A 22,464-nucleotide genomic window follows, 5' to 3' on the forward strand; every position below is an offset into this window, starting at 1 on the left:
TTTATATGGCTCACGGTGATTCCTCTTATTGGGAATCGAACATTCCGATGGCCTTTACGTCAGAGATTTTTTTTTATTGCCGTTGATTTCATTTTGGTTGTCATTTTGTTATGTTGTCCTCCCACGAGCTGCTCTGGTTGTCGGGCGCCCATCAGTTATGCTAATACCGTTTCTCGGCATTGTGTTATTTTCGCCCCTCCGTGATGTTCAAATTAATCTTTGGGTTGACTAAACATGCGTGCACTACTTTTATCGAGCTGATGGATCGAGTTTCGTTTTCATTCACTACATATAACGATGAGCGTCGTCATGATCCCAATTATTTAATCCGGAGAAATTCATTTTCCAAGAAGAAGACGATGGATTTCCGGTTTTGTCTTATGTAATTGGATTTGTTTTTATTGCCTGCCCATAATATAAAAGATTATACGTCTTGCATTCCTAATTATTGTTAAAGTTTTTTTCTGATTTACTTGTTTTATTCCTTGCATTTTAATGGAACATGGAAATGAGTTGGATGGATCACTGATAAATGTTGTGGGCTATCAATTGAATTTTCCTTAGCACAGGGTTGAGTTGTAAAGGACATCACGAACCGTCACGAACTCATTGACTGCATTCATTGTGATGCCGAAACGTGATACCAACAACCAGTTGTTGCTCATTAACAAACGCTTTCCATAAGCAAACGTCATTTAGAGGATAGTGCGCACCTCCGTTGATGATCAAATCACGTCACGAAAATTTACAAATATAAGAAATGATTTATCTGAGGGGTTTCCTGTGCTCATCGATTGATTTATAGCGTTATTTTAATCGCATGCTCATGAATTTTACAGTCTTCCGACATAATCTACTGCAGGGTATAGTTTCACCAATTTTCCCCCGAAATGTGTGCTTTAAGTTAATCCTTGCCTCACAGCAAGATAAATTAGATGATTGTTAGGTTTTCCCCTTATTTCTCTTACCAAGTTTTTATTACCGGTATTATTATTATTATTATTATCATTATTATTATTGTTTTGTTATGTTAATCGTCCTGAAATTTTTGAATTTTTCTTTGGAAATTTAGATTTTCTTTCGGTTGGAAAAAAAGGCGATTAAATGATGTTATCCTATTATTATTATTTCGTGAAGGAACACGTTATCACTTTTCAGTACGATCCGGCTGTATGCCCATCGTGTTGTGGATGGGACAAAGGGACGTTCATATCCCTACAGGATTTGATTACATAACGAGAAATGGAAGAAACATCCGTTTCCCAGCACAAAAGTTCCAGTGGACCACAACGCCCCCAAGAAAAGTCATAAATATTCATGGTACAATACAAGAACGGATGATTTCTCTGTTCAAGTTCAATAGGCTTGTATATAATAGGTATACTGGTACTCGTACCTCCCAAATGTTTGCTTTTTGAATGCGTTTGACGGAAATGATTTGTGGTTTGGTAATTCGGCAGTTTCTTCCTTTACTCATTTCCTTTTGATTTCCCTCCAGCAGCTTATGCTAGGGTCTGCCCATCTTCTTTACATTTATTCTCTCTTTGTTTTTGGCTATCAGCGGGTTTCCATTTGCTATTCTTTTTTGCTGTTTCACGGCTGTTGGGGTCGTCGGGTACGTAGTAGACACACATCGTTTATCTTTGGGTGTGGGTGTTGATTGTTTGGGCCGTTTCCCTGCTGTTATTCTTTCCCCTTCTTCCTGTCCCGCAACCACGAGTGGCCGGCCCAGCCAAAAATCCTTTCCCAAAATAAATGCGCGTGTCGTCCGTATAGGGGCGGATGGTGGCGATGGCCATTCGTTGCGCGTTGAACTGGGACAGTTGATTGTTGTTGCGTTTGTTCCCATTGAACCGACCGACGGGTTAACCGACACAGGAGGAGGACCCACCGCAGAGATTTTGACTCAACTATTTGGTTTCCCCCTCACATGTTGTAGCTACATCATCCGCTTTGTTGTAAGGGACACAAGGATTCCAATTCTTATTTGGTCTTGTTTTTCTCTTTTCTTTCTTATCTGTCCGTGAAAAGAAGTTAGCCCCGTGCTGCGTGTCCCAACGGGTGGCCAACTGCACTGCTGCCCTACAAATTCTAGAAAATATTATTCTCGAATGTTCCCAGTTCATCGCATATTTCGCTATTCCAACATCAGTCGATCTCTCACGGCGGGGAGTTTAGTCAACTTCTGCCTCTGGTACCCCTCCAAATTAAAATCCGCGCCATTATTTATAGCCACAGCTTCCCCTCATCGATGCTGCTTGCTCCTTTTGTCTTTTGCTTTTTCTTTTTGCGCATAATTTAGCGATCGTTTACTTCCATTTTCTTTCACATTATGATTTTCCATGTCTAAATAGTATCGTATTTGGGACCAACCGACTAGAAATTTCAATTGGATTTGAAATGGTAGGTCATATTTTTGTTTTTTCACTGAGTTTCAAATTTTGTATCGGCGTATGTAACCGAATGCGTTCATATTTTCTACGAAAATCCCCGCTTGAAACAACCTGATGACGTAAAGGCTTACGATTTCAAGGAAGGGAAAAAACAAAATTTTGTTCAGGCAAAAACCACATCATGTGACCGAGTTGCGAGTGCCAACATTTTCAAATGGAAAAAGAAAGTTGCCATCGTGAAATCTTACACGCGAATTTCCACGAACCTACCGGTAGCCTTTTTTGTTTGCGCGTCTTATTACAACGTACTACATCACGCATACACTCGGCACTGTAAAAGCAGTTTCTCGTCTCCACTCCCAAGAAAAAGATATTTTCTTCCTCTCCGTTTTCCTCCTGTGTCTTTTTTTTAAATTCTTTCGTTTCTCCTATTCAGTCAGGTGTACCAATTTAGCTCAGCACTAGTGTGATGCCATTTTGCTTTGTTATCCAAATAGTTGGCCCAAAAGATAAATATAGGCATGTTGACGTATGAAAGGCCCAGCACGTGAGTTTATCTACGACAAGTGAACCAAAAAAACTGTTTAAAAATAGCAGCACTTTAACGGAAAGGTTTCCGATTTGTTGCTGAATAGAAGTTGCGGCACGTGGAACGATTACTCAGTGAGGGAATGGCCAGCAACAAAGTCTTGCACATCATTCAATAGAAACTGTACAATGTGTGAGCCTATGTTAAGGTCGACTTCATCGAGTCCTTCTAATGTTTACTACGATGGATGGAATCAGACGTCATGATGTACGATATCTAGCAGCGCTCCCAGTGTATACACCGACCGACACATGGAGAAGATTCATCCATCACCGATGGAAGAAGAAAATGCAATGGCGTATTACTTTCCGCCTCCGCAACTGCATCCAACAGAAGGTCTATTAGTCTGAGATTGAATTAATTCCACTAAAATCTTCCATCAGATTTTCTTTCACTCCACAATAAACAGTTTCCCGAAGTGTAACATTTTCCTTAATGTTCTTTGCATGTGTGTCTGGTGCAGTTGAATCAAAATTTTACTTTTGGTACTTTGAAGTATGGAGTACCTGCCTCAAAATGTGTTTTTAGAATGACTGCGGCCTTTTAACTTTCCACTTTTCTTCTAGTATCATCTGGAGCGAATCTGGAGTCACAAACGGCAAAGGACAAATTGAATCAAACCAGCTCGACATGATCACTTTTGAATATGTGTCTCTTATTCTATCATGATGGGCATTTATGGCTCGAAGAAAACAAGATGGGTCTGATTGGAACTAATTCGAGGCGCTGCATTATTCGCCAAAAGACTAAATTAATGTTTTTTGGTATGTAGATTGGCAGGATTCTATTTCCGTAATAAAAAAACGGGAATGGGTTATTCATGATCCTGTCATACATATAGCTGATATGTCCTCGATCGATCCTTCATGTATGCGTTATTCCATTCACTGGGATTCATTCATTCTGTTCATTCATGAACTTTCCCAGAAGACACGCAGGAACGAATCTTTCTGGTATTTTTTTCGCTTGTCTTTTTTCGTTGATGTTTACGACATCAAATGGCATTCTCATACGGTTTCCATTTCCCCTGGAAGAAATACCCACGCAATTTGTAAGTTATGGCCAATACAAAATATATTTTGACGTGACTTCAATAATTCCAAAGTCAGTACTATATTACAACCAGTAACAATGATTTGTTGGCAGAACGTCAATTATGCTTAAGTGAACATTGTCTACTACATCAAGGTTTTGCATAAATGCATTAACTGCTTGAATCGATTCCCTATCTGCTTTCATTCATGAACGATGGCACGTTGCCCATCTCGTTGCCGAGTCAATCCAACTCCGCTCATGAACGATGGTACTGCCGGATGACCATTCATTCATTGAAATGGAATTCTTCTGCGTATACATTTCTTTAGTCGCCATCAACTTCCATTCATAAATGCTGGACGCGTGGGATGCTCTATTCCCCCCATTCCCGGAAGGGATTTTTTTAACGACAGCACGTTACGCCCTGCTCCCGTACTTGCGATTTATCCTAATGGCTCACTTTGTCATCAATCATATGAAATCAATCGGCCTGACCTCCCTTTATGCATAGGGTTTGACCATGCCATTCATCTCGTTTTTTTATTAATTCTGACTAGAACAAATTCTTTTGCAATGCACTTATCAACTCGAATTTGCTGCCGTACACTGGATAGTCGAATCAACTATGATAGAATCTTTATTTTATTTTTTTATTTTTCGAAAGTTTACACAAGATAAATGAGACTGACAGGACAGTTGAGTTCGACGCAAAGTTAAGGTTTCAAAAGGCTTTGGCGAACGGTTTCGATCCCGGGATGCCTCCTCGATTCCTCACTCTTCTGACGGCCTCTCTCAAGTGCTTGGGCTGAAGTGGACCGCTATCGCCCCATTGCTCCATGACGTCAAGAGCTGCGATAAGAAAAGATTGAAAATAAACTCCCACGCAAGTGACCATGCGTAAAATTGCATCATTTCCCGTCACCCCGTGTACCTTCTTCAACTACTTCGCCGACGAAAACTTTGGCGATGCCAGCCATAGCGATGACCACGTTTTGAGATATTGAACAGCCGGTAATGGTTTGCATCAACTAAAATCCACCAAGAACGAAAATACACATTATTATTCGAGTGAAATCGTAAGAGGCGCGCTGCTGAATCTTACACGTTTGATGGCCGCTTTCGGGAACGCTGACCGCCTGTACATTTCGTATCTGTCCAGCTGATCTTCTGTGAAATTAGACACCAGCACTTGCATCTTTTCTCTTTTCATTCGGAATTCAGCCCTTTTTTCAGCCTCTCTTTCACCTTCTGTTGATGATAAAAAGATTGTAAGCTATTGTTGTTAACTTGTTACATTTTTACTATCTGTCAATCTGTGTCTCGCTATTAGTATATGTTTATTATGAAAACTATTTTTTTGATGAGTTCGTCATTGAATCGTAATTTGATTTGTATTCTGAGTTCTGAGTATCCTTCGAGTTCTGATATCTGACTCAGATTTTCCACTTCATAGTTTGACAACGTCGGTTTGATACAATCAGCTGTTTATCCTGGCGGCTGGCGCTTAAGTCAACATAACAAGTTTGTGACGGGATATTTAAAAACGAACATGCAAGAAACATCCAACAAGTAAAGATATAACAGCGTGTGAGTTGAGACCTTCATTTTCTAAATTGTTGCTCACCATGGCCGAGGAAGGATTACTAATTCAGTGTAAATCAAACAAATTGTTCAATGCTTTCTTCAGTAAACAGTTTATTTCTACAGAGGTAACTTGGGGAAGTCTGCACATGATGTGATTCTATGTAATAATTTTATTGATTATTTTTCTTCTAGGTTTTAAAATATCAAGATGCCACTGATGACAGTACTGCTAATTCTCTTATGTCACTGCTGAGAATGGATGCATCAATACTGAAGTCACCTTTCAAGGCTTATGCAACACAATTTGCCATACAGGTTATTGATGGTTTGATAATTGGACATCCCAAGATTAGTGGAACATTTGTGTATTCCATTATATCAAAACTTGCTAGCAAGGGAGAACTCAACTTCCCAAGTATTCAAGATAGCGTTAATAACTACCCTGCTCTAGTCCCAACAAATGTGATTGTAGAATTGGAAAAAATAGGAGTAATTTCTATAACACTCTACTTTCAAAGTTCGACTGAATGCCCGTCAAAGAAATTAGAATGGATTAATCTACTTTTTGCATCGGCACTTGCTCCATGGCAAAATTGTAAACCACAGGAACATAATTTATTCGAATACTTGTTGACTACTATTATTCATGTTGGGTTTGGAGAACTACCTGCTGATCTCCAGAAGACCATTAATGGCCATACTGTCAAGTTTGCAGTATCATTGTTCAGTGATTTAACAACAAAAATATGGGAATTTTTGTGGGAATTTTCTGAGAAAGAAGTGCGTGCTTTTGAATTCTCGAACCAAGGATTGCACTTTCAGCTTTCATCTCTCAAAAATTGCTACCTTGAGCAATTGGCCTTTTTAATAAGTTACAAACCTGAAATTAAACCTGTCACAGCCATCAAATTGCAACATGAATGGACCTTCTTCAGAAGTCCCAAAAATGTTGTAAATTTAATAGTTCAGGTAACCAAATGCTTATTATATAATTTGATCTTGTATCTTTAAAGCTGTACTAAAGCCAATACTTTTGCTCTAATTGAAATGGTATATTGTGTAATTGCAGCTTTTGATTCCCTTGGAAGTGGGCACAGTTCTCGACAAAATTGACGAAATTCTGAATCGGTATGATATCAACTGGAAAAGTTTACTGCTGATAGTATCAGCAATTCAAGTTTGCTATCCTACTGGAAGCAAATATTTGAAAGGTAACCGTACTTTTTTTATTTTGAGATTTAAAAATTTAACACTTTTTTTTTATTTTCCAGCTCTCATAAATAGTTTTATGCAGCGTGCTTTGGATAATTTACAAATGGATTTGTTACTGGCCTCTTTTCTTCTTGCCAGACAAATCAACGCGGAAAACACAAGTAGTCCTCATTACGGTGCTTGGTTCTCTTCTATTACTTCCTCATTAACTACATCTAAGCAATTTGCGTTCTTGCTGAAATTTTTGACGAACATTGTTCGACACGAACCCCATTGGGTGCTACTGGCTCATAAAAATAATCCTCCTGTTATTCCTATGGTGAATTAATTTTTTTTTAAATTTCCCACTTATTTTTATTATTATTTAAATGATATTTTATAAGGTTGATAATTGCCGTAACTTATGGACGGATTACTCTGCATTGATCCGTACTCGGATAGAAGATTTCAAGGTCAACCAGTCTTCAAGTATACACTGTATTAAGATGTTATAAGCATCCAGACTCTATAATGATATTGAAATTTTATATTTAGATCAAGTTGTTGAAGAAGACTCAAACTTGGTCAAAGAAGTTGACACCGCTCTTGCTGCATTTGAAAAAAGTGATAGGCGGAATCGTCGCATACCTAGTTCAGTGATCGAGGCTGCAATTTTTCGTAAGCCATACTTTGTCAATAAATTCTTATCGGTTCTACTCAAACCAAGGTATCTAGAACATGCATGAGTATAATCAATAACCAATAATCTTTATTTTAATTTTAAAATGATTACTTGCTAGACGAGTTCCCGATCCTTCCGACATAAGAGAGGAATTCATCGAAGAACTAAGGAAATCGGGTAAGCTTCCATTGGTTCAATATGAAGCTTACTGCACTGCTTGTCGAAAATTGGGACAAAATATCCCAGAAATTGAACAAATGGACTGGCAAGAACCTGAAGGAAAACCCAGCTATAAGACTCTTATGAATCAGATTGTGCTCTGTAATGAAACTCGTCAGCAGTCAGTGCTTTTTGAACACTTGGATAGTCTTCTAGGGACCGTTCTTCCCCCTTTGGAATCCTCCGCACCTGTTATCATATTCAATCCTGAAAATAATGAAATGAAAACAAAAAATGCAGTGGCATGGAAGGTAACGTCTGAGCCATGACTCATTATTTTTATATGACAGAAATAAACCGATCTCGTTACGCAGATAGCCGAATGCTGGATAGATTCAGTTCAAAGTTCATATTCGATTGAGAAACAACTTGAATGGTTAAATCGATACTTTCTTCTTTTTTGTCGATATCCTTCGTTCATCGAATCTCTTTATTATCTTGTTTGGGATTTCACCCACAACTGTAGAGGGAGTGATGATTTGGTAAGATTCTTTATATTTGAGCTTGTCTTGATAAATTATAAATTAATATGTTATCGTTCTTCTCTTTTCAGCTTCGATGTTATGGCGTCGTCATATTCTTACTTAGCCACAACAGTCATATACTTCTACCTGTTCGCTATCAAGCTTTTGATGGAGCTTTCAGTATCCTATTAATGGATGAAGATCAACTCGCTATGAATAGAGAAGATTCGATTCCTTTCCATTTACGATTACTTTACTACACAGTGACGGAGGCAAAACGTCAAAACGAATTGAGTAGCGTTCCCCTGCCTTCAGTACTTTACCTATGGCTGTCTCGCAGAATATTTCACAGTAACATGATGCTGCAATACAAGCAGTATCTTGCGTTGAGTGAAGATGTGGAGTTTCGTAAAGGAACAAAAGTATGTCAGCTATTTTTAATTATTTAATTATTTTTTACTAATCATGTTTTCTTTCTACAGCTACCGCTACGAAACTGGCTTAAACTTGAAATGACCGTGGAAGCTGACATGGACGTGCTGTCATGTTCTGAGAGACCTGGGTACTTGCACTCTGTATTGCAGGATTACCAAAACATCCATATGACAGAGTTATACCCCATCATTCTTGATTCCATAATTGAACGTCACAATTCGACTGGTCGAGCAAACTACTCTAAAGACCTCCTCTTGCTATTGCAATCACTCCTCTGTGAAGATCAGCCAACCTCAACCTCGGATTCTTCTGCTTGGCTAATCCAATATTGGTTGCAACTCCGTCTTAAGAAAGGAAATAACGTGGACCAAATTTTGTGGAGCGTTGTTTGTTGTCTGCCGCCTTATCTTCTTAGTCGAAATTATTATTCCCAGCCGGCTCAACAACCTACGTTGAAAACACTCGTTAATTTAATCGAGAATGACTGGCGAAACACACTTACTTCTGAAAGCGCTTGGTTCCCAAAAAGTATTGCAAGTCATCTTCTGCGTGCCTTAGAAGGCACGTCATCTCAGGATATTCCCTGCCTCCAGTTTTCCGCCCAGGTTTGTTATTTATTTTATTTATTATTATTTTTTTTTTTAACTTGAATGTTTTTTTTTTTTTTTGTTGTTTTTTGTTGTTGTTTTTTTTTGTTGTTTTTTGTTGTTTTTATATTGCCGAACTAAATTTTAAATATTTTCAAATTTAGATTCATGCTATTCACGATGCCAGAGTTGCTTCAGGGCCGTGGAAAACCCTCGATAAGGCGCTGAATACGTTTCATCCTTTGCTGTGTGACCCACAAAATGCCGAAACGATTCGATGGAGTGGTTTGACAGAAGTGGACTTGTTAGCTTGCCAACTAATGGCTCTTACGGCTGTAGTTTGGTGCGCAAAAGGAATCACTGCTGAATTGCCCTTATTCATTAAAGAACTTGGTCCAAACATATCTCGCAATCCTAATCTGATGAAGGCATGGAAAATAACATTCTGGACCGGAGATGACTGCACGATGCCATGGAAGAAAATCATTCCTACTTATATGCTCAATCTTCTGCCATTTGTGATATTACGAAGTCTTATCTCCTGGTCGGATGTTTTACTTTTAACAGCCTCCGACTACTTGGATGCCTTGGTTACAGCACACAACCAGTGGAACCAAACTACTCGTTCTTTTATTGATTCAGCGAGTGAGCATGACAATCAAAGCCAAGCAGACTATCCCGCTGGAAAAATTTTGGATTTGTATACTCTTGGCCGTCTTGGCTCTGATGTCAAACATATTTTGAAAAGGGCCCCACTTCACACTCTTAAAACATTTAAGCAAAGCTCGTGTTTTCGATCGATGGAAACTGATTATCAAGAAATTGTCAGAGAAAAATGCTAACGACGTAAGTTTATAAGGAATGTTTTAGTATTGTGTGTACGCTATAAGCAAATAATTAATGTTTTTTTATGCATTTGAATATTTTTTTATTACGTAAGAAATGAAAGGAGAAGCAAATGATTTAGGGATTTGATGAGACGCAATTAATTACCCAGAAAAAAAGGATGATTTCGTTTTGTACAGATTCAAGTTACTGCGGAAGGGCGGTGCCAGCAGCATCGATACGGTTTTCCACCTAAAGAAGTTTCCCGATTTGTACAACTGGTTGTGTGTGGAATAAAAACGTGGTTGTTAACTTAACTTAATTTACAAGTCATATCGTCCCTTACGTATCTTAAAGTTATTTGCTTTTAAAAACAGTTTTTTGAGGTCCCGAAACTCGACGACGAATTTCAATGCATTTTCCTTATTAAACTCCATTTCCTCGGAATTAAAAAAAAATCGAGCTTTCAAGGAGCTTTGTACTGTGTTTCCAAAATTTTCAATCCCAAAGCATATTATAAAACACGAGACTTAAAAGTACGCGCTCGTGCTAAGGAGCTAACATGAGGAATAAAACGCGTGGCATGTACCTTAAATTACAAAATATCTTACTACAAATTACAATTAATTACAACAACTTACTATAATTACAAAATGATTCCTCAACAATAGTAGATGAATCGCGTTGTAGGCTTCAGTTTTGCAAAGGCGCTAATGCTAGTTTAAAGTTCAATAGGTCGCACATCCTCTTGGTCGTTACCTAGATGAATAACGCAAGAAAAAACATGATCGATCGATGTGTTACCTCTGTATTCTTTGTTTCCTTTTTTTGTTTGTTTTCAACTCTTTGATGAAACAGAAAAGCCCCAGTTTGGTTAAAAATCGTGCACATCATCTTCAATGTGAATCGGTGGCGAATAAAGAACAGCAGAATGAATGGGAGGGGCGGGCGGAAGAGGACGAAAAGAAAACAAAACGAATAAATTTGTTGGGCCGGGAGGAGGACAAGAAAATGAAAAATGAAAAACGCAAGACGCTGGATCGTCTACGTTTTTGAGCTCCTGGGAGCACTCAAGAAAAATTAACGCTGAAAAATAGAGAGACAAGATTAAAGATCACACACACACACACATCATGTACGGCAACACAAACACACAGCACAGCACAAACAGGGTTTTGTTTTCCCAATTTTCAATTCAAGAATTTTGGTTTTTAAAAAAATGGCGGGACAAAAATTATTACGATTTATTTTGTTTAAAAAAGGGAAGAATAATCTCTTCTGATGAAAGGTTAAACAAGTCTGCAAGGCATTTTCAATGAATTAATTTTAAAAAATAAATCCGAAAGGAACAACAAAAACGGAGATTGCCAAGTTCTTCCTATTCTCAGGGATCCAATGCCCGTGTCTGTGTGTGTTTCACGTATGCCAAAACGGAAAAGGGGGGGACTAATTATCGACAGAATGGAAAAGCAAAAATACATAATGAGGGAGGCGAAGGAGAGAGTAACCAGAAAAGACAAGAAAGCAGATGGATTTGCAAATAATAAAAAACAAAATACCAAAAATTTAGGAAACGATCTGTGGACTACATTTTTTTCTATTGAATTAAAGCTGGCTGAAAAAAAATCTATGCTTTGTTGAATTTTTACCCCCCATTTTTTTCCGGATGCATATGAAAATATTTACAAGGCAAAAAAAAAAAAAAAAATGGAAAAAAAAAAAAATGGTATTGTGTTTAATTCATTTTTTTTCTTCCCTTTAAATTTGTTTCCCCCCAAAAAAGGCAAGTGAAGTCTGCGTGATGAGAAACGACTTTTCCGCCTTTTTACTTTTAGTATTTTTTTTTTTTTTACTGTATGAACATTTTTTTTGTTAATTGTTCTTACGGCCCGTGATGAGTCAATTCCGTCGAATGTGGCGCAAGTACAGCAAAAAAATTATGTGTGTGTGGATGTGCCCTGTTTTGGTATTTTCTTCATTTTTTGTTTTTTTTTTGTTTGCCTTACAACGTTGAGCTTGTTGGGTACTACTTTCTAACTATTATTCACGGCTGTATTATCTGCTGTAGTTTCTTCCAGGATTGCTTACGTCTTCGTTTGCTGTATAATCTCCCCCGTCACTCTGTAGTAAGTTTACCAATTCGCCATTCCGGGCTTGTTGAGAACCATGAAATAGATCTGCCACGTCGAGCCTCCTTTGGCCGACGAGAAAAACACCTGAAATGGGAGTCAACACAATTAGTTGACGAATCAATAAATCGAAATAAAGAAAAAAAAAATGTTTCACCTTGTCGTTACGTTCGCAGAGGAATTTTAGCCTTTGGGCTTTCTTGTGCATAAACACACCGTCCAAATGTCCAGTTTCCACATTGCGAATCTCAATGGCCTTGTTGCCCCAGCCCATAATCTCACCGATACCGATGAAGGCCACGCTGGTCGGCATCTCGCCCCATTGCAGCACCACGTTCTTGAGCATCTGTTTAGTTGCGCCAAGGCGAAAACGGTAATTTTTCCAAGGCGAAGAGATTAGACAAAACTTAAAAGCGACAACTTTTATGATGATGACTCACCTTGCCCGACGTGTTGACGTAGACACCTTCATTGTCGTAGCACAAAAGCATTTGCATGCCGTTAGAGTTGGGCAGCGTCACGATCGTGTGAGGAGTGATTGCGTTTTGAATCTGAATAATAGAAAAGGAAGAAATAAATTTTCAATTCAAATCGAGTCGGTGAATTCTAGTCCAGTATACGTGTTTTGGGATGTAGACGTCGTAGACTGCGCTTTGATCGAGGTCGATGGCGTGAAATCCTTCGGCCGATCCATAAATGACTTTGAGGCGAGTTCCTTCTTCGATAGTCAAATCGACTAGGAGAGGACGATGCGCCAAATCTCCAAAAGACTGTCGAAATATTCATGTAAAAAATGAGAAAAAAAAATCAACGTTTAGTCCTCCGATGGAAACAAAAGACGACATACTTTGAAAGCCATAAATTTGTGATAAGGGCGTGGCGCCCAGGCGTAGATCTCGATGCTGTCACGCAGAGCAATGACGAGGAATTTGATCTTTTCATATTTGACAATCTTGAAGTGGACAGAGCCCTGGAGGTCGCCGACATTGATCCAGCCGTTGCGTTTCTCAATGTTCTGGTCGCCAACGCCCTCGGTGCGCAAAATCTTGGACTTGAGCCACGAGAGGTAGTAAACGCGGACTCGGTTCTTCTTGCCAGACACCGTCACCAGGATGTTCTGACCTTCGAGCACTTCCATCTGCTGGAATCGCCGACGAGATATCAACTGGTAGACTTTGCCTTGGCCGCTCCTGTCCAGCAACATCAACCCGTTCTCTGTTCCAATCAGCAAATTGACTCCTGCGATTGAAATGGCCTCACGTTATTCACATCTCCACATCACTTGAAAAAAAAAAAAAAATTCCATCGGTTTTACCCCAAAGCGAAGCGCAAAGGACTTCAGAGTTGAATCGCTTCTTGTACTTTCGGATTTCGGGCGTGTCGGGCACGGCGTCGTGAGACGTTGGCGTGACATTGACGTTGATGTTGGATTCCCTGCGCGGAGGAACTCCTCCTCCGACGGCCAGAGAAGACCTTTCGGTGCCAGTCGATCCGCCGGCGCTACTACCACCACTGGCCCCGAAGCCGAACGTCAAAAACGAACGCTGCTTCTGCTGGAGATGAAGTGGGGTGGATTTATTCAACGCTTGACGGTACTGCTTTTCCAAAAAGGCCAAAGTAGTAATGCAGGGGTGAAGGTGTTTTGGTAAAAAATAAGAGGCCCGAAAAAATATGAGAGAAAGAGAAAAAAAAAAACAAAGCAAAGGGTAGGGATCAAATTCCAAACCAATACAGCACATCACAAAGAGAAACGGATATCATTCCTTCACGACAGCTCACAATCACCATTGGTTAATTTCGAGTCAAATTTTTTGTTTAATTGGGAGAAATAAAGGTTGGTTTTCGCGCGAAATAAAATGAAACAAAAATGAATAAATCAAAAGATACCTAAATAAAATACCGTCAGAAAGCCGAGGCCTTTTTGTTTTTTTTCTTTAAATATAATTAGGGTTAATTTAATAGTAATCAGCCGTATGTGTTAATAGCTGGAAGTCACTGTCATTGGCTAGCACTCGTAAGTTAACCATTGTTAACCATTCCACACGCACACACATACAATGTGTTTCTATCAAAATAATAATAATAATAATAATTAAAAAAAAACTGGCGGTGGTGGAGTCAACTAAAACTTTGCATTATCAAATGCAAATGAAAACTGCAATAACGATGGACGAGGGTGTAGCCATGCCACATCCAATCTATAAATATTGGCTTTTTTTCTCTTTCTGTTTTCGGTTAATGACCAAAACCAAAATTAAAAATGTTAAAATAAATTTTGGAAAAAAAGGGAGGAATTTGTTTGTTTGCTGGTTTCTAAGGCTGATGGCTGAAAAGATGATTGCGAATAGATTTGATTGTGTCACACATACCTCCTCGCTGGAAGACTTGTCTAGCCGCTGGCCGCTAGGGGTCGAAGCCTGTGCAAAAAAAAAAAAAAAAAAAAAATCAGGTTAGAAAAATGAAGTTCCGCGTTTACCGCAATGTAAATGACGTCATACCTGGGAGAGCAGGTCGGGCAAAACGGTGCTGGAACGAGATCCGGGCGTGCCCATGTGGTGCTGCCCCGACGAAGATGACGGGTCCATTCGGTGGGCATCAGAGTGCCGCTCGTCTCGGTTCTATTACGCGAACGGCCGAACACGCACAAAATCCATTCATTTAAGACGCAATTATTTCTCGGGACATCAACAACAAAACGAATTAAAAAAGATTCCCCCCCTCCCAATTCGAGAAGAAGGAAAAACAAAACAAAACAACAGTTGAGGTTAGGTTAGTCATCTCCCCGGAAAAAAGTCACGAAAGTAAAAAAAAAAGAGAAGCAGCAAAAGATGCACACGCACGACGACGTGTGGGTGGAGCAAACGATCCATGCAACAGGAAAGAGACAAGGAAAAAACAAAAAAAAGGAAAAACCGGAACGACAAGTGGCGGCACACAAAAACAACAACAACAACAGGTGCTCGGTTCATTCAAATGCAAATCCAAAAAAATGAAATAAAATTTATAAAAAAAAGCCATCGGGGATAGTATCCCAATTATTATCGTCATTAAAAGACTCGACAAAAAAATGCCTTGCATCCGTCGCACGTCAATTAAACGACGAGAAATGTGCAGTTCCATTAGCGGGTGATTATCTAAACCGGGAGAACAACAAAGACATGCCTTCACGTGCAAGTAGTCGGGGGGGGGGGGGTAGTGAGCGTGATTCCCGACCGTCTCATACAGACAAAAAAATGCGGTTTCCCCCTTAGTAGTAGTCGTTATCGTCGTGAATGCTTTATTTTATTTTTTCCCCTTTCGTCTTTATCGTCTTTTATTTATTTTTTTGGTTCGGGAGGGAGCGTGGGCGTTCGTGTTATTCCGAGGCAGATGCGGTAAGAAAATCGTTTGGTTTCCCGTGTGGCCCGGCATAGAAGAAAAGCCATCGGGGAGTGCCCACCGTTCAATAATTTACGCAGACACAACTAACACAAGAGGAGAGAGAGAGAGAGTAAGAAAGAGAAACATTAGCTGGGTGGGTGTAATCCCTCCCCAAAAAAGGAGATTTTTGGGGAGCGGAGGAGTAGAAAGATGTTTTTTTTTTGGGGGGGGGATGCTGTGTGTGTCGATTGTCGAGACTTTTTTGTCTGTTGCCCAGCTCTCACCTGTTGGTGGTCCCTGAAGAGAGCGAGGGGGGCGCAAGGTTCGGAAGTGGATTTCAAGAGGGGAGGTCGAGACGGGCGAGTTGATGATGATATCACGGCCGATCCTCTGACTTCTGACTGGCTGTGGCGGCCTGTGTTCTCGACGCCATTAGCTCGCCTCCGCTCTTCCAGCTCCTTTTTGAGCTCGAGCCGGCGAAGGTCGAGGATATCCGTCTTCTCCCTCCGCGGCGGAGCAAATTCGGACGTCAGAGTGCCGCCGCCGCCGCCACCCGCTTTGCTCCGCAATTCCAGCTGAGAGGCTTTGCGACTGAATTCCGTCAGACTGACGGATTCGTCATTGCTCAGCGTTGGCTCCCTGACACTCCGGTGCCGATTACCCGCCCAGGGCATCCGGGAACTGAACAAAGGATCGGCCACATTCGACTGGGCTTTAATGACGCTGGCCAGGGCTGAATCCGATTCGTTGCGCCGATGCATCCGCGGGGGCGTCGACACCCCGCCACGCCCGGAACTGCTTCCACTCGAGCTGCTACTCTTCTCTTCCGTGGGCTCCTCGCTGCTCCGCGTCCCTGCGACCACTACCGGCGCCGTGGCATTCCAGTTGGTAAAAAACTGGGCAAAGTCCCAGTCATTCAGCATCTACTTCCGTGACGGGGTTCCACACATTCAACACGAGTCGGGCACAGTTAACACAAAGCGGCCGTGAAGCGGCCAAGACAATCAGCAAAAAGGTGGACGAGGACAAACAGGTGGAACAGGATTGTCAAAAAGGATTTTTTTTTTAAACGGAAATCCGCAAAAGCCACGCCAAAACGAATCGCGGGTGGACACGGGCAGAACCAACCAACTCAAGGACGGATCACCACGTCATTTTCAAGAACCCCCAAAAATACCTCTTGGACATGTCATTAATTTTCGGTCTGAATTTCCCTGTTGTGTTTGCAGAAAAATACTGGGCAAGATTCCAATATCAATCGCGGAAAAATGGAACGTTTACAACCAACGGGAAAAGAAAACAACAACAACAACAACAACACGACATTCCAACGCAAATGTTAAATAAAACAAGAAAAAGGGGGGAACAAATAAACCAACACCCGTACGTTAAAAGTCAAGTGGAGGGGGGGCCATCACCTTGTCCCCGTCTTCCCTTTTTCTTTCTCATCCGTGAGGCGGAGAGGAATGTTTAAAATAGTCATGATGGGAGGGGATCGTCGTGTTCGTTAAGATTTATAAATAACAAAACAAAAAGGAAAAGTCGAAAGAAAAAAGGAAAGAGAAACGATTTTGGTTCAGAAGGTCTTACCCGTTTCATCAACGTCCGCTCATTGGCATCCTCATCCGGTGTCGGCGGTAGGGGCCGATTAGGTGCTCCGGCTCCCATTGGCGTCCCTGAATGAAGCAATTCAATTCAATCAAACGAAGACTTAATATAGTTCTTTGGTCAAATGATTTTACCTTCTTTGATGGCGGCAACGCTGGGCTCACTGGGCCTGTAAAAAACAATCACCAAAGTGTCAAAAGTTAAGGACGAAGGAAACCATTTCAAATCAAAATGAACTGACAGAGGTTTTGGTGGATCGCTGGCAAGAAGGGTCCCATCATTTCGTGTTCCACGCACAGCGGGTTCTTCTTCATTGTCGGAATCGCTATGCTGGGCAGCTGCTGCTGCTGCAGCCGCCGCCGCAGCGGCGGCGGAAGCTTCACGGGCGGCAGCAGCTTCGCGGGCAGCTCCCCGCGCTGCCTCACGAGCGGCTTCACGCGACGCTTCACGCGCAGCTTCACGAGCCGCGGCCGCAGCGGCGAACTGGGAGGCCGGTTCGGGCAGGGCCGCTTTATTGCCATTGGATCGGCTAGGAGCAACTGGATAAGGAGGATGAGACGGAGCACCGGAAGAAGACGATCCAGCGGCAGACGATGAGCCACCCAATCCGAGTTCATTCAAATGAGCAGCCAACACGTCCAGTTCCTTTTAATTTTGGGTTGAAACAAAAAACAAATCAAATAAAAAAGGTGAAAGTAAAAACAATTCGTGAGGTGAAGGAGGAGCCGAATTTTTACCTCAGGTTTGCGAGCCTGGGCTTGTTTGAATAGCTGCGAATTCCTTGGCGGCTGTTGCGGAGGTTGCTGGCCATGGTGACCCTGACGATGATGGTGCTGTTGCTGGGAAGAAATGGGAGGAGTAGCTTGTTTGCGCTCCTCTTTGGGAGGTAGAGGGAGTGGTCGTGACGGTGGCGGAGGATCTGGAACGACAATGAGTCGCTGCGGAAGCGGAGGTCTGGCCGGCGGCCCGGGATCGACGAATTCGTCCTTATCGCGTTTGCTCTCTTTGCCTGCGGCACCTGCGCCTCCCCGATTGCGGTTCTCCCTCTCGCGGTTCTCTCTCTCCCTTTCACGCTCACGTTCCCTCTCTCGCTCGCGATCACGCTCCCTCTCCCTCTCGCGTTCTCGCTCCCTTTCCACGCGCTCACGTTCCCTCTCACGCTCGCGAGCTTCGCGGGGATCCTTGGGGCTCGGACTCGTCAGCGTCTTTCCTTCCTGCTTTTCACAAAAATTCAATTATGAGAAAAAAAATTTAAAAAAATTAAATTTGGCCAATGTCTTACTTGAATCTGCTGGAAATTGCGTCGCAGGGTATCGCCGCCCTGGACTTGGTTGATGATTGAAGAAGGTTCGCCGGCCACTGGGTGCTCCTCTTCCTCATTCTCCGAGCCGCTATATCGGTAATCTTCCCGTTCTGCTCGTTAAATCCAAAGGAATAATAAAATAAAAAAATAAAATACGAAACGGGAATGAGGAAATGAGTCGTAAAAACACCCGACGGGGCAGTTTTGAAAATTGTTGGCAAAATATTTTGGGGGCTAATCTGTTGTTACCTTTCTGTTGCTTGTGTTTCTTGCACCGGTCAATGTGGTCCTTGAGCTGGATGCGGACTTGGCGTTCGGTCGGCTGGTCGCGGATGAACGGATGCTTGAGCAGATGCTCAGTGTACGGGCGCTGGTGGTAGTCCTTGACCAGAACCGTCTCGATGAAGTTCTGGAACTTTTTGGCCCATTTCTTCGACTTGAGACGGGGCGGCGGATTGCGTGGGATCAGGAAAAGGGCCCTCATGGGGTGCATGTCGCAAAGCGGCGGCTGACTCTCGGCCATCTCCAGGGCCGTGATGCCCAGACTCCACAAATCGCTGCGATTGTCGTAAGTCGCCTCAGAGTTGTGCTCGCAGGCAATCACCTCGGGGGCCATCCAGTACGGCGTGCCGATGAACGTGTTGCGGCGACCGATCGTCCTGTCCAGCTGGGCACTCACACCGAAATCAACTGTCAACAGGACACATTTTTATTTTAGAAAATGCTACAACAAATATCAAATAACCAAAATGTTTACCTAATTTGACTTCGGCATTGTCCGTCAACAAAACGTTCTGACCCTTGATGTCACGATGGATGACCTTGTTGGCGTGCAAATGAGCCAATCCGCGCAGGATCTCGCGGCAGATGTAGGCGATCCATTCCTCCTTGAGGCTCTGTCCCTTGGTGGCTGCAATGAATAAAAAAACAAAAAAAAAACAAGAAAATAAATTCCTGTCGGCTTACGTAATCCCCTCGGCAGCAGTAACAGATGGCTCCGACACATAGTGAACCCAATCAACGTCTCTCTCACTCTTTGTCGGTCACCAACTTAATGAGCGACACGCACTCAAATCCCCCCTCCTTCTTCTTCTTAGCTCGGGAAAGAAAAGGAGGGAAGGAGGCTGATGAATTCCCGAGATTGGCCGATTAAGTTGGTAGTCAAGTGAAAAAAGAGAAACGAGCCAACGGACAAATAAAACAAACTGCTTTGAAAAGGAAGAAGAAGAAGAGAAAGAATATCGTTAAATAAACACGGTGAGGCCAACAAACCGACACTACCACCAAACACGTATGCCATATGGCTGTTGATTCAACTGCCCCCTGCCGCCAATGAGCCCTGGCAAACACAAAACTCTTCCCCAAAAGAAACATGTTGCCTCCAGCCAAGAAAACAAAACAACAAAAAAAGAAGCAAGTTTCTTTTCATTTCTTTCTTTCTTTTCTTCATCAGGTGGTGGTCACTTCCGCCGTGACTCGGTTCAAGGTTCCCCCCTTCCACCAACCGGATCTCTATCATTCTCCCCGTCCTACTATCTCGTTCTGTACCAGACCAACAACAACAACTTGTTCTGCAGCCACTTTTCGCATGACCACAGAAGGCGTCGTGCTGGAACGGTTTAAAAAACGAACGAACTTGGCCTCTTTCGCCAGCAAACGGAAAGAAATATTGTCAAGTTGGTGTTGTTTTTAATGACCGTACACAGAAATCTCTACGACGGGCCTTTTTGATTGCGTGATTCACTGTAGAGTATATAAATATCTTTTCAATTTCTTTTAATAAATAACCGCAGGACTTACATTTGACCAGGTCCGTTACTGATCCGGCACCGCAGTATTCCATCACCAGCTGTCAAAAAGAAAAAAAAGACAACAAAATTATTATTTTTACCAGAGAAATAAGAAGGACGACACACACAAACACACACACAAATAAATATTTCTTCCAAACAGAGTGGAAAACCTCGTTCGGATTCTTCTAGAAAAATGGAATTACCCAGAGCTGATCGTCTTTGCCGGGTGGACTCTTTTTAATAAAGGCGCCGAAATAGGTGGCGATGTTGCGGTGGTGTGAAAACTTTTTCAGGACGTTGATCTCCAATTTGATTTCCTCCTCCTCGTCCTAGAAAAAAAGGAAAATCAAAAATTGAAACCATAGAACCGTAGAAGATACGACTGACTTTGATTTATGTCATTCTCGAAAAAAAAAAATAGAAAAAGAAAGAAGGCCATTATACCTCGGTAACGTCCATGACTTTGATGGCGGCCAGTTGACCCGTCTTGGTGTGGCGCCCCTATATATCGAACATGGGAGAAAACCAGAGCAAAACATCATTGAAAATCCGGAAGCGAAAACAACACACACACACACAACTTGACCAAGTTCTTTGCCTTCAGCTCTTCCATTTTTCAAATGTACACATAATAACAACACAGACAAGAGTTTCGGAGACTTGGGGGTGCAAGTGTGCAGCTCATGTTCCAGCATACATGTATAACTCGCATTTTTATTTTAAAAGAGTTGGGAGGCCGAGTCGTGGAGTAGATAGCGAGAAACTCCAAAAACGGTGGTGATGGTGGGGGGGAAGGAAGGAAGAACTGAGAGAGAGGGTCGTTGAGGGTCACATGATCAGTAGCAGCTGCTCACCCTCAGAAACTGTGGGGCATATGGGGAAAAAAAGTTATTTACACTAAGACCCAGAGAATTCCAATTTTATTTCCAAGTCGTTACCTAATCGAGGGGTCTCGACAACAAATCCGCCACAGAAAATGGGTTTCAAAAAACTTCTTTTTTCCCCCTTTTCTTTTAATATTAACGGTCTATTAAAAAAATTTTGTGCTTTCAAGTTGTCGTTTCCGCATCGCAATGATGTGATCCAATCAGAGAGGAGACTTTACCCCCCTTCCTCGACTTCCTGTCTCCTAGTTGGGCAATTGTTTCAACACGGGTCGGGAATATCGAAAGAGACATGAGAGGGAGGGGGATTAATAATAGATTAGATGGATAACGTGCAAGTTATTTCGTGTGTGTTGCTTCAAGCATTTCAACAATCCATCCAGCAAGATGGAACACAGTTTGGGTTGGCAGGCTCAGTCCTTGAGACAGAGACCACAGCGAACCTACGGTGCTTAAATATGGGATGTTGGAGTGGGGAAGATGTTTGTGATTACCTTGTACACTTGACCGTAGGTTCCATTTCCAACAACTTCAATCAGCTCAAAGATGCCAGCTGGATCCTGGGATACAAAAGAACATTATGATATCACCAACCTCTTCAAATGAGATAGAGACATGGGAAGGAAGCAGTGCTGACCTTGAGAGCATTAAGATCTATTTCGTCCAGCGAACAGTTGACATTGGGGGAACCGTGGGCCATTGTTGCTCAGTGAGATGTGCAGACTTACTCCCCGTAACAAAATGCTACCCCCAACTGAGCAAGTCTTCTGGACAGTGACACTCCCCGAGTCCCAGAGCCAATGTTGAGGATTTGGTCCACGATGAATGGGAAGGGCAGGGGAATATCTGATGCAGCAGCACTTAATGATTCACACAAAAATGGAGAAACTGAGTCAGAGCCACTGTTTCAACTTGGCACCCTCACACAGCAGCCTTTCTTGACAACACACGAGACATACACAAAACACGTACAAAAGAGGGGGGGAAGACCCAAATGACGTGAAGTCTTGTGAAAAGCTCCACAAAACATCCGCCCCCGTTCCTCAAGACACACACAACTGGAAACGAGAGTTTTGTCTTCTGCCTTCCTGCTCTTGCTGCAACGAGACGATTGTAACTCTTCTTCTCAATTTAATAACACGGACGAAGAATGTCGAACGCGTTCATCTCGTCCACCCCCGCGATCGGCTTAATCATCCGCACCATCAAGCCTAGTCTTTTTCCACGATCCGACTAACGTACTGTATGTTGGGTAATGTAACACACACCTCCCAACACAGCGGCCATGTTTTTTCCGGATGACGCCTAGCGGTGGCTTTGACAAGCTCTTGGTGACGACTCGTGTGTGAAAGGGGATCGTCAAGGTTGCAACCAACAACACAA

The 22,464-nt window shown here is 42.2% G+C and overlaps 3 protein-coding genes across 9 annotated transcripts; 1 reads left to right on the plus strand and 2 right to left on the minus strand.

Annotated features, from left to right (window-relative positions):
• Positions 1-4,648: 4,648 nt before the first annotated feature.
• Positions 4,649-5,242, minus strand: LOC124350826 (transcription initiation factor TFIID subunit 11-like). Its single transcript, XM_046801662.1, has 3 exons — positions 5,120-5,242; positions 4,949-5,045; positions 4,649-4,866 (listed from the first exon to the last, which is right to left on the minus strand). Exons 1-3 carry the CDS (start codon positions 5,225-5,227, stop codon positions 4,739-4,741), a joined length of 333 nt encoding a protein of 110 aa, XP_046657618.1. The 5' UTR covers positions 5,228-5,242; the 3' UTR covers positions 4,649-4,738.
• A 254-nt stretch (positions 5,243-5,496) lies between these two features.
• On the plus strand, positions 5,497-10,321 carry LOC124350538. Its single transcript, XM_046801292.1, has 12 exons — positions 5,497-5,726; positions 5,794-6,570; positions 6,671-6,812; positions 6,873-7,132; positions 7,197-7,281; positions 7,348-7,519; positions 7,593-7,944; positions 8,008-8,175; positions 8,247-8,579; positions 8,640-9,197; positions 9,344-10,025; positions 10,120-10,321. The coding sequence occupies exons 1-11, from the start codon at positions 5,643-5,645 to the stop codon at positions 10,019-10,021; spliced, it is 3,609 nt and encodes a 1,202-aa protein (XP_046657248.1). The 5' UTR covers positions 5,497-5,642; the 3' UTR covers positions 10,022-10,025; positions 10,120-10,321.
• A 1,446-nt stretch (positions 10,322-11,767) lies between these two features.
• On the minus strand, positions 11,768-22,391 carry LOC124350535 (serine/threonine-protein kinase mig-15-like). 7 transcript variants are annotated; one of them, XM_046801286.1, is made up of 21 exons: positions 21,719-22,391; positions 21,576-21,641; positions 20,642-20,698; positions 20,401-20,526; positions 20,205-20,253; positions 19,162-19,314; positions 18,654-19,094; positions 18,384-18,514; positions 17,839-18,318; positions 17,343-17,746; positions 17,236-17,270; positions 17,084-17,169; positions 15,778-16,389; positions 14,632-14,751; positions 14,503-14,550; positions 13,449-13,731; positions 12,981-13,372; positions 12,754-12,903; positions 12,574-12,684; positions 12,291-12,479; positions 11,768-12,220 (listed from the first exon to the last, which is right to left on the minus strand). In XM_046801286.1, exons 1-21 carry the CDS (start codon positions 21,779-21,781, stop codon positions 12,137-12,139), a joined length of 4,080 nt encoding a protein of 1,359 aa, XP_046657242.1. In that variant the 5' UTR covers positions 21,782-22,391; the 3' UTR covers positions 11,768-12,136. The 7 variants fall into 7 exon arrangements, with proteins under 7 accessions (XP_046657242.1, XP_046657244.1, XP_046657243.1 ...); XM_046801288.1 differs by having other exon boundaries at positions 13,449-13,683; positions 15,778-16,416; XM_046801287.1 differs by having other exon boundaries at positions 13,449-13,686; positions 15,778-16,416.
• Positions 22,392-22,464: the final 73 nt, after the last annotated feature.

The sequence above is a fragment of the Daphnia pulicaria genome, chromosome 7 (assembly GCF_021234035.1).
Source record: "Daphnia pulicaria isolate SC F1-1A chromosome 7, SC_F0-13Bv2, whole genome shotgun sequence".
NCBI classification, from domain to species: Eukaryota; Metazoa; Arthropoda; class Branchiopoda; order Diplostraca; family Daphniidae; genus Daphnia; species Daphnia pulicaria.

Coding starts and splice junctions, on each gene's coding strand:
- LOC124350538 (XM_046801292.1), top strand. CDS start 5,643: ATGGCCGAGGAAGGATTACTAATTCAGTGTAAATCAAACAAATTGTTC. Junction 6,813..6,872: donor TGGAAGCAAATATTTGAAAG/GTAACCGTACTT, acceptor TTTATTTTCCAG/CTCTCATAAATAGTTTTATG. Junction 7,282..7,347: donor CAAGGTCAACCAGTCTTCAA/GTATACACTGTA, acceptor TTTTATATTTAG/ATCAAGTTGTTGAAGAAGAC.
- LOC124350826 (XM_046801662.1), bottom strand. CDS start 5,227: ATGAAAAGAGAAAAGATGCAAGTGCTGGTGTCTAATTTCACAGAAGAT. Junction 5,046..5,119: donor CGAAAGCGGCCATCAAACGT/GTAAGATTCAGC, acceptor GGTGGATTTTAG/TTGATGCAAACCATTACCGG. Junction 4,867..4,948: donor CGGCGAAGTAGTTGAAGAAG/GTACACGGGGTG, acceptor TTCTTATCGCAG/CTCTTGACGTCATGGAGCAA.
- LOC124350535 (XM_046801283.1), bottom strand. CDS start 21,781: ATGGCCCACGGTTCCCCCAATGTCAACTGTTCGCTGGACGAAATAGAT. Junction 18,515..18,653: donor GAAACACAAGCAACAGAAAG/GTAACAACAGAT, acceptor TTTAACGAGCAG/AACGGGAAGATTACCGATAT. Junction 12,904..12,980: donor ACAAATTTATGGCTTTCAAA/GTATGTCGTCTT, acceptor ATATTTCGACAG/TCTTTTGGAGATTTGGCGCA.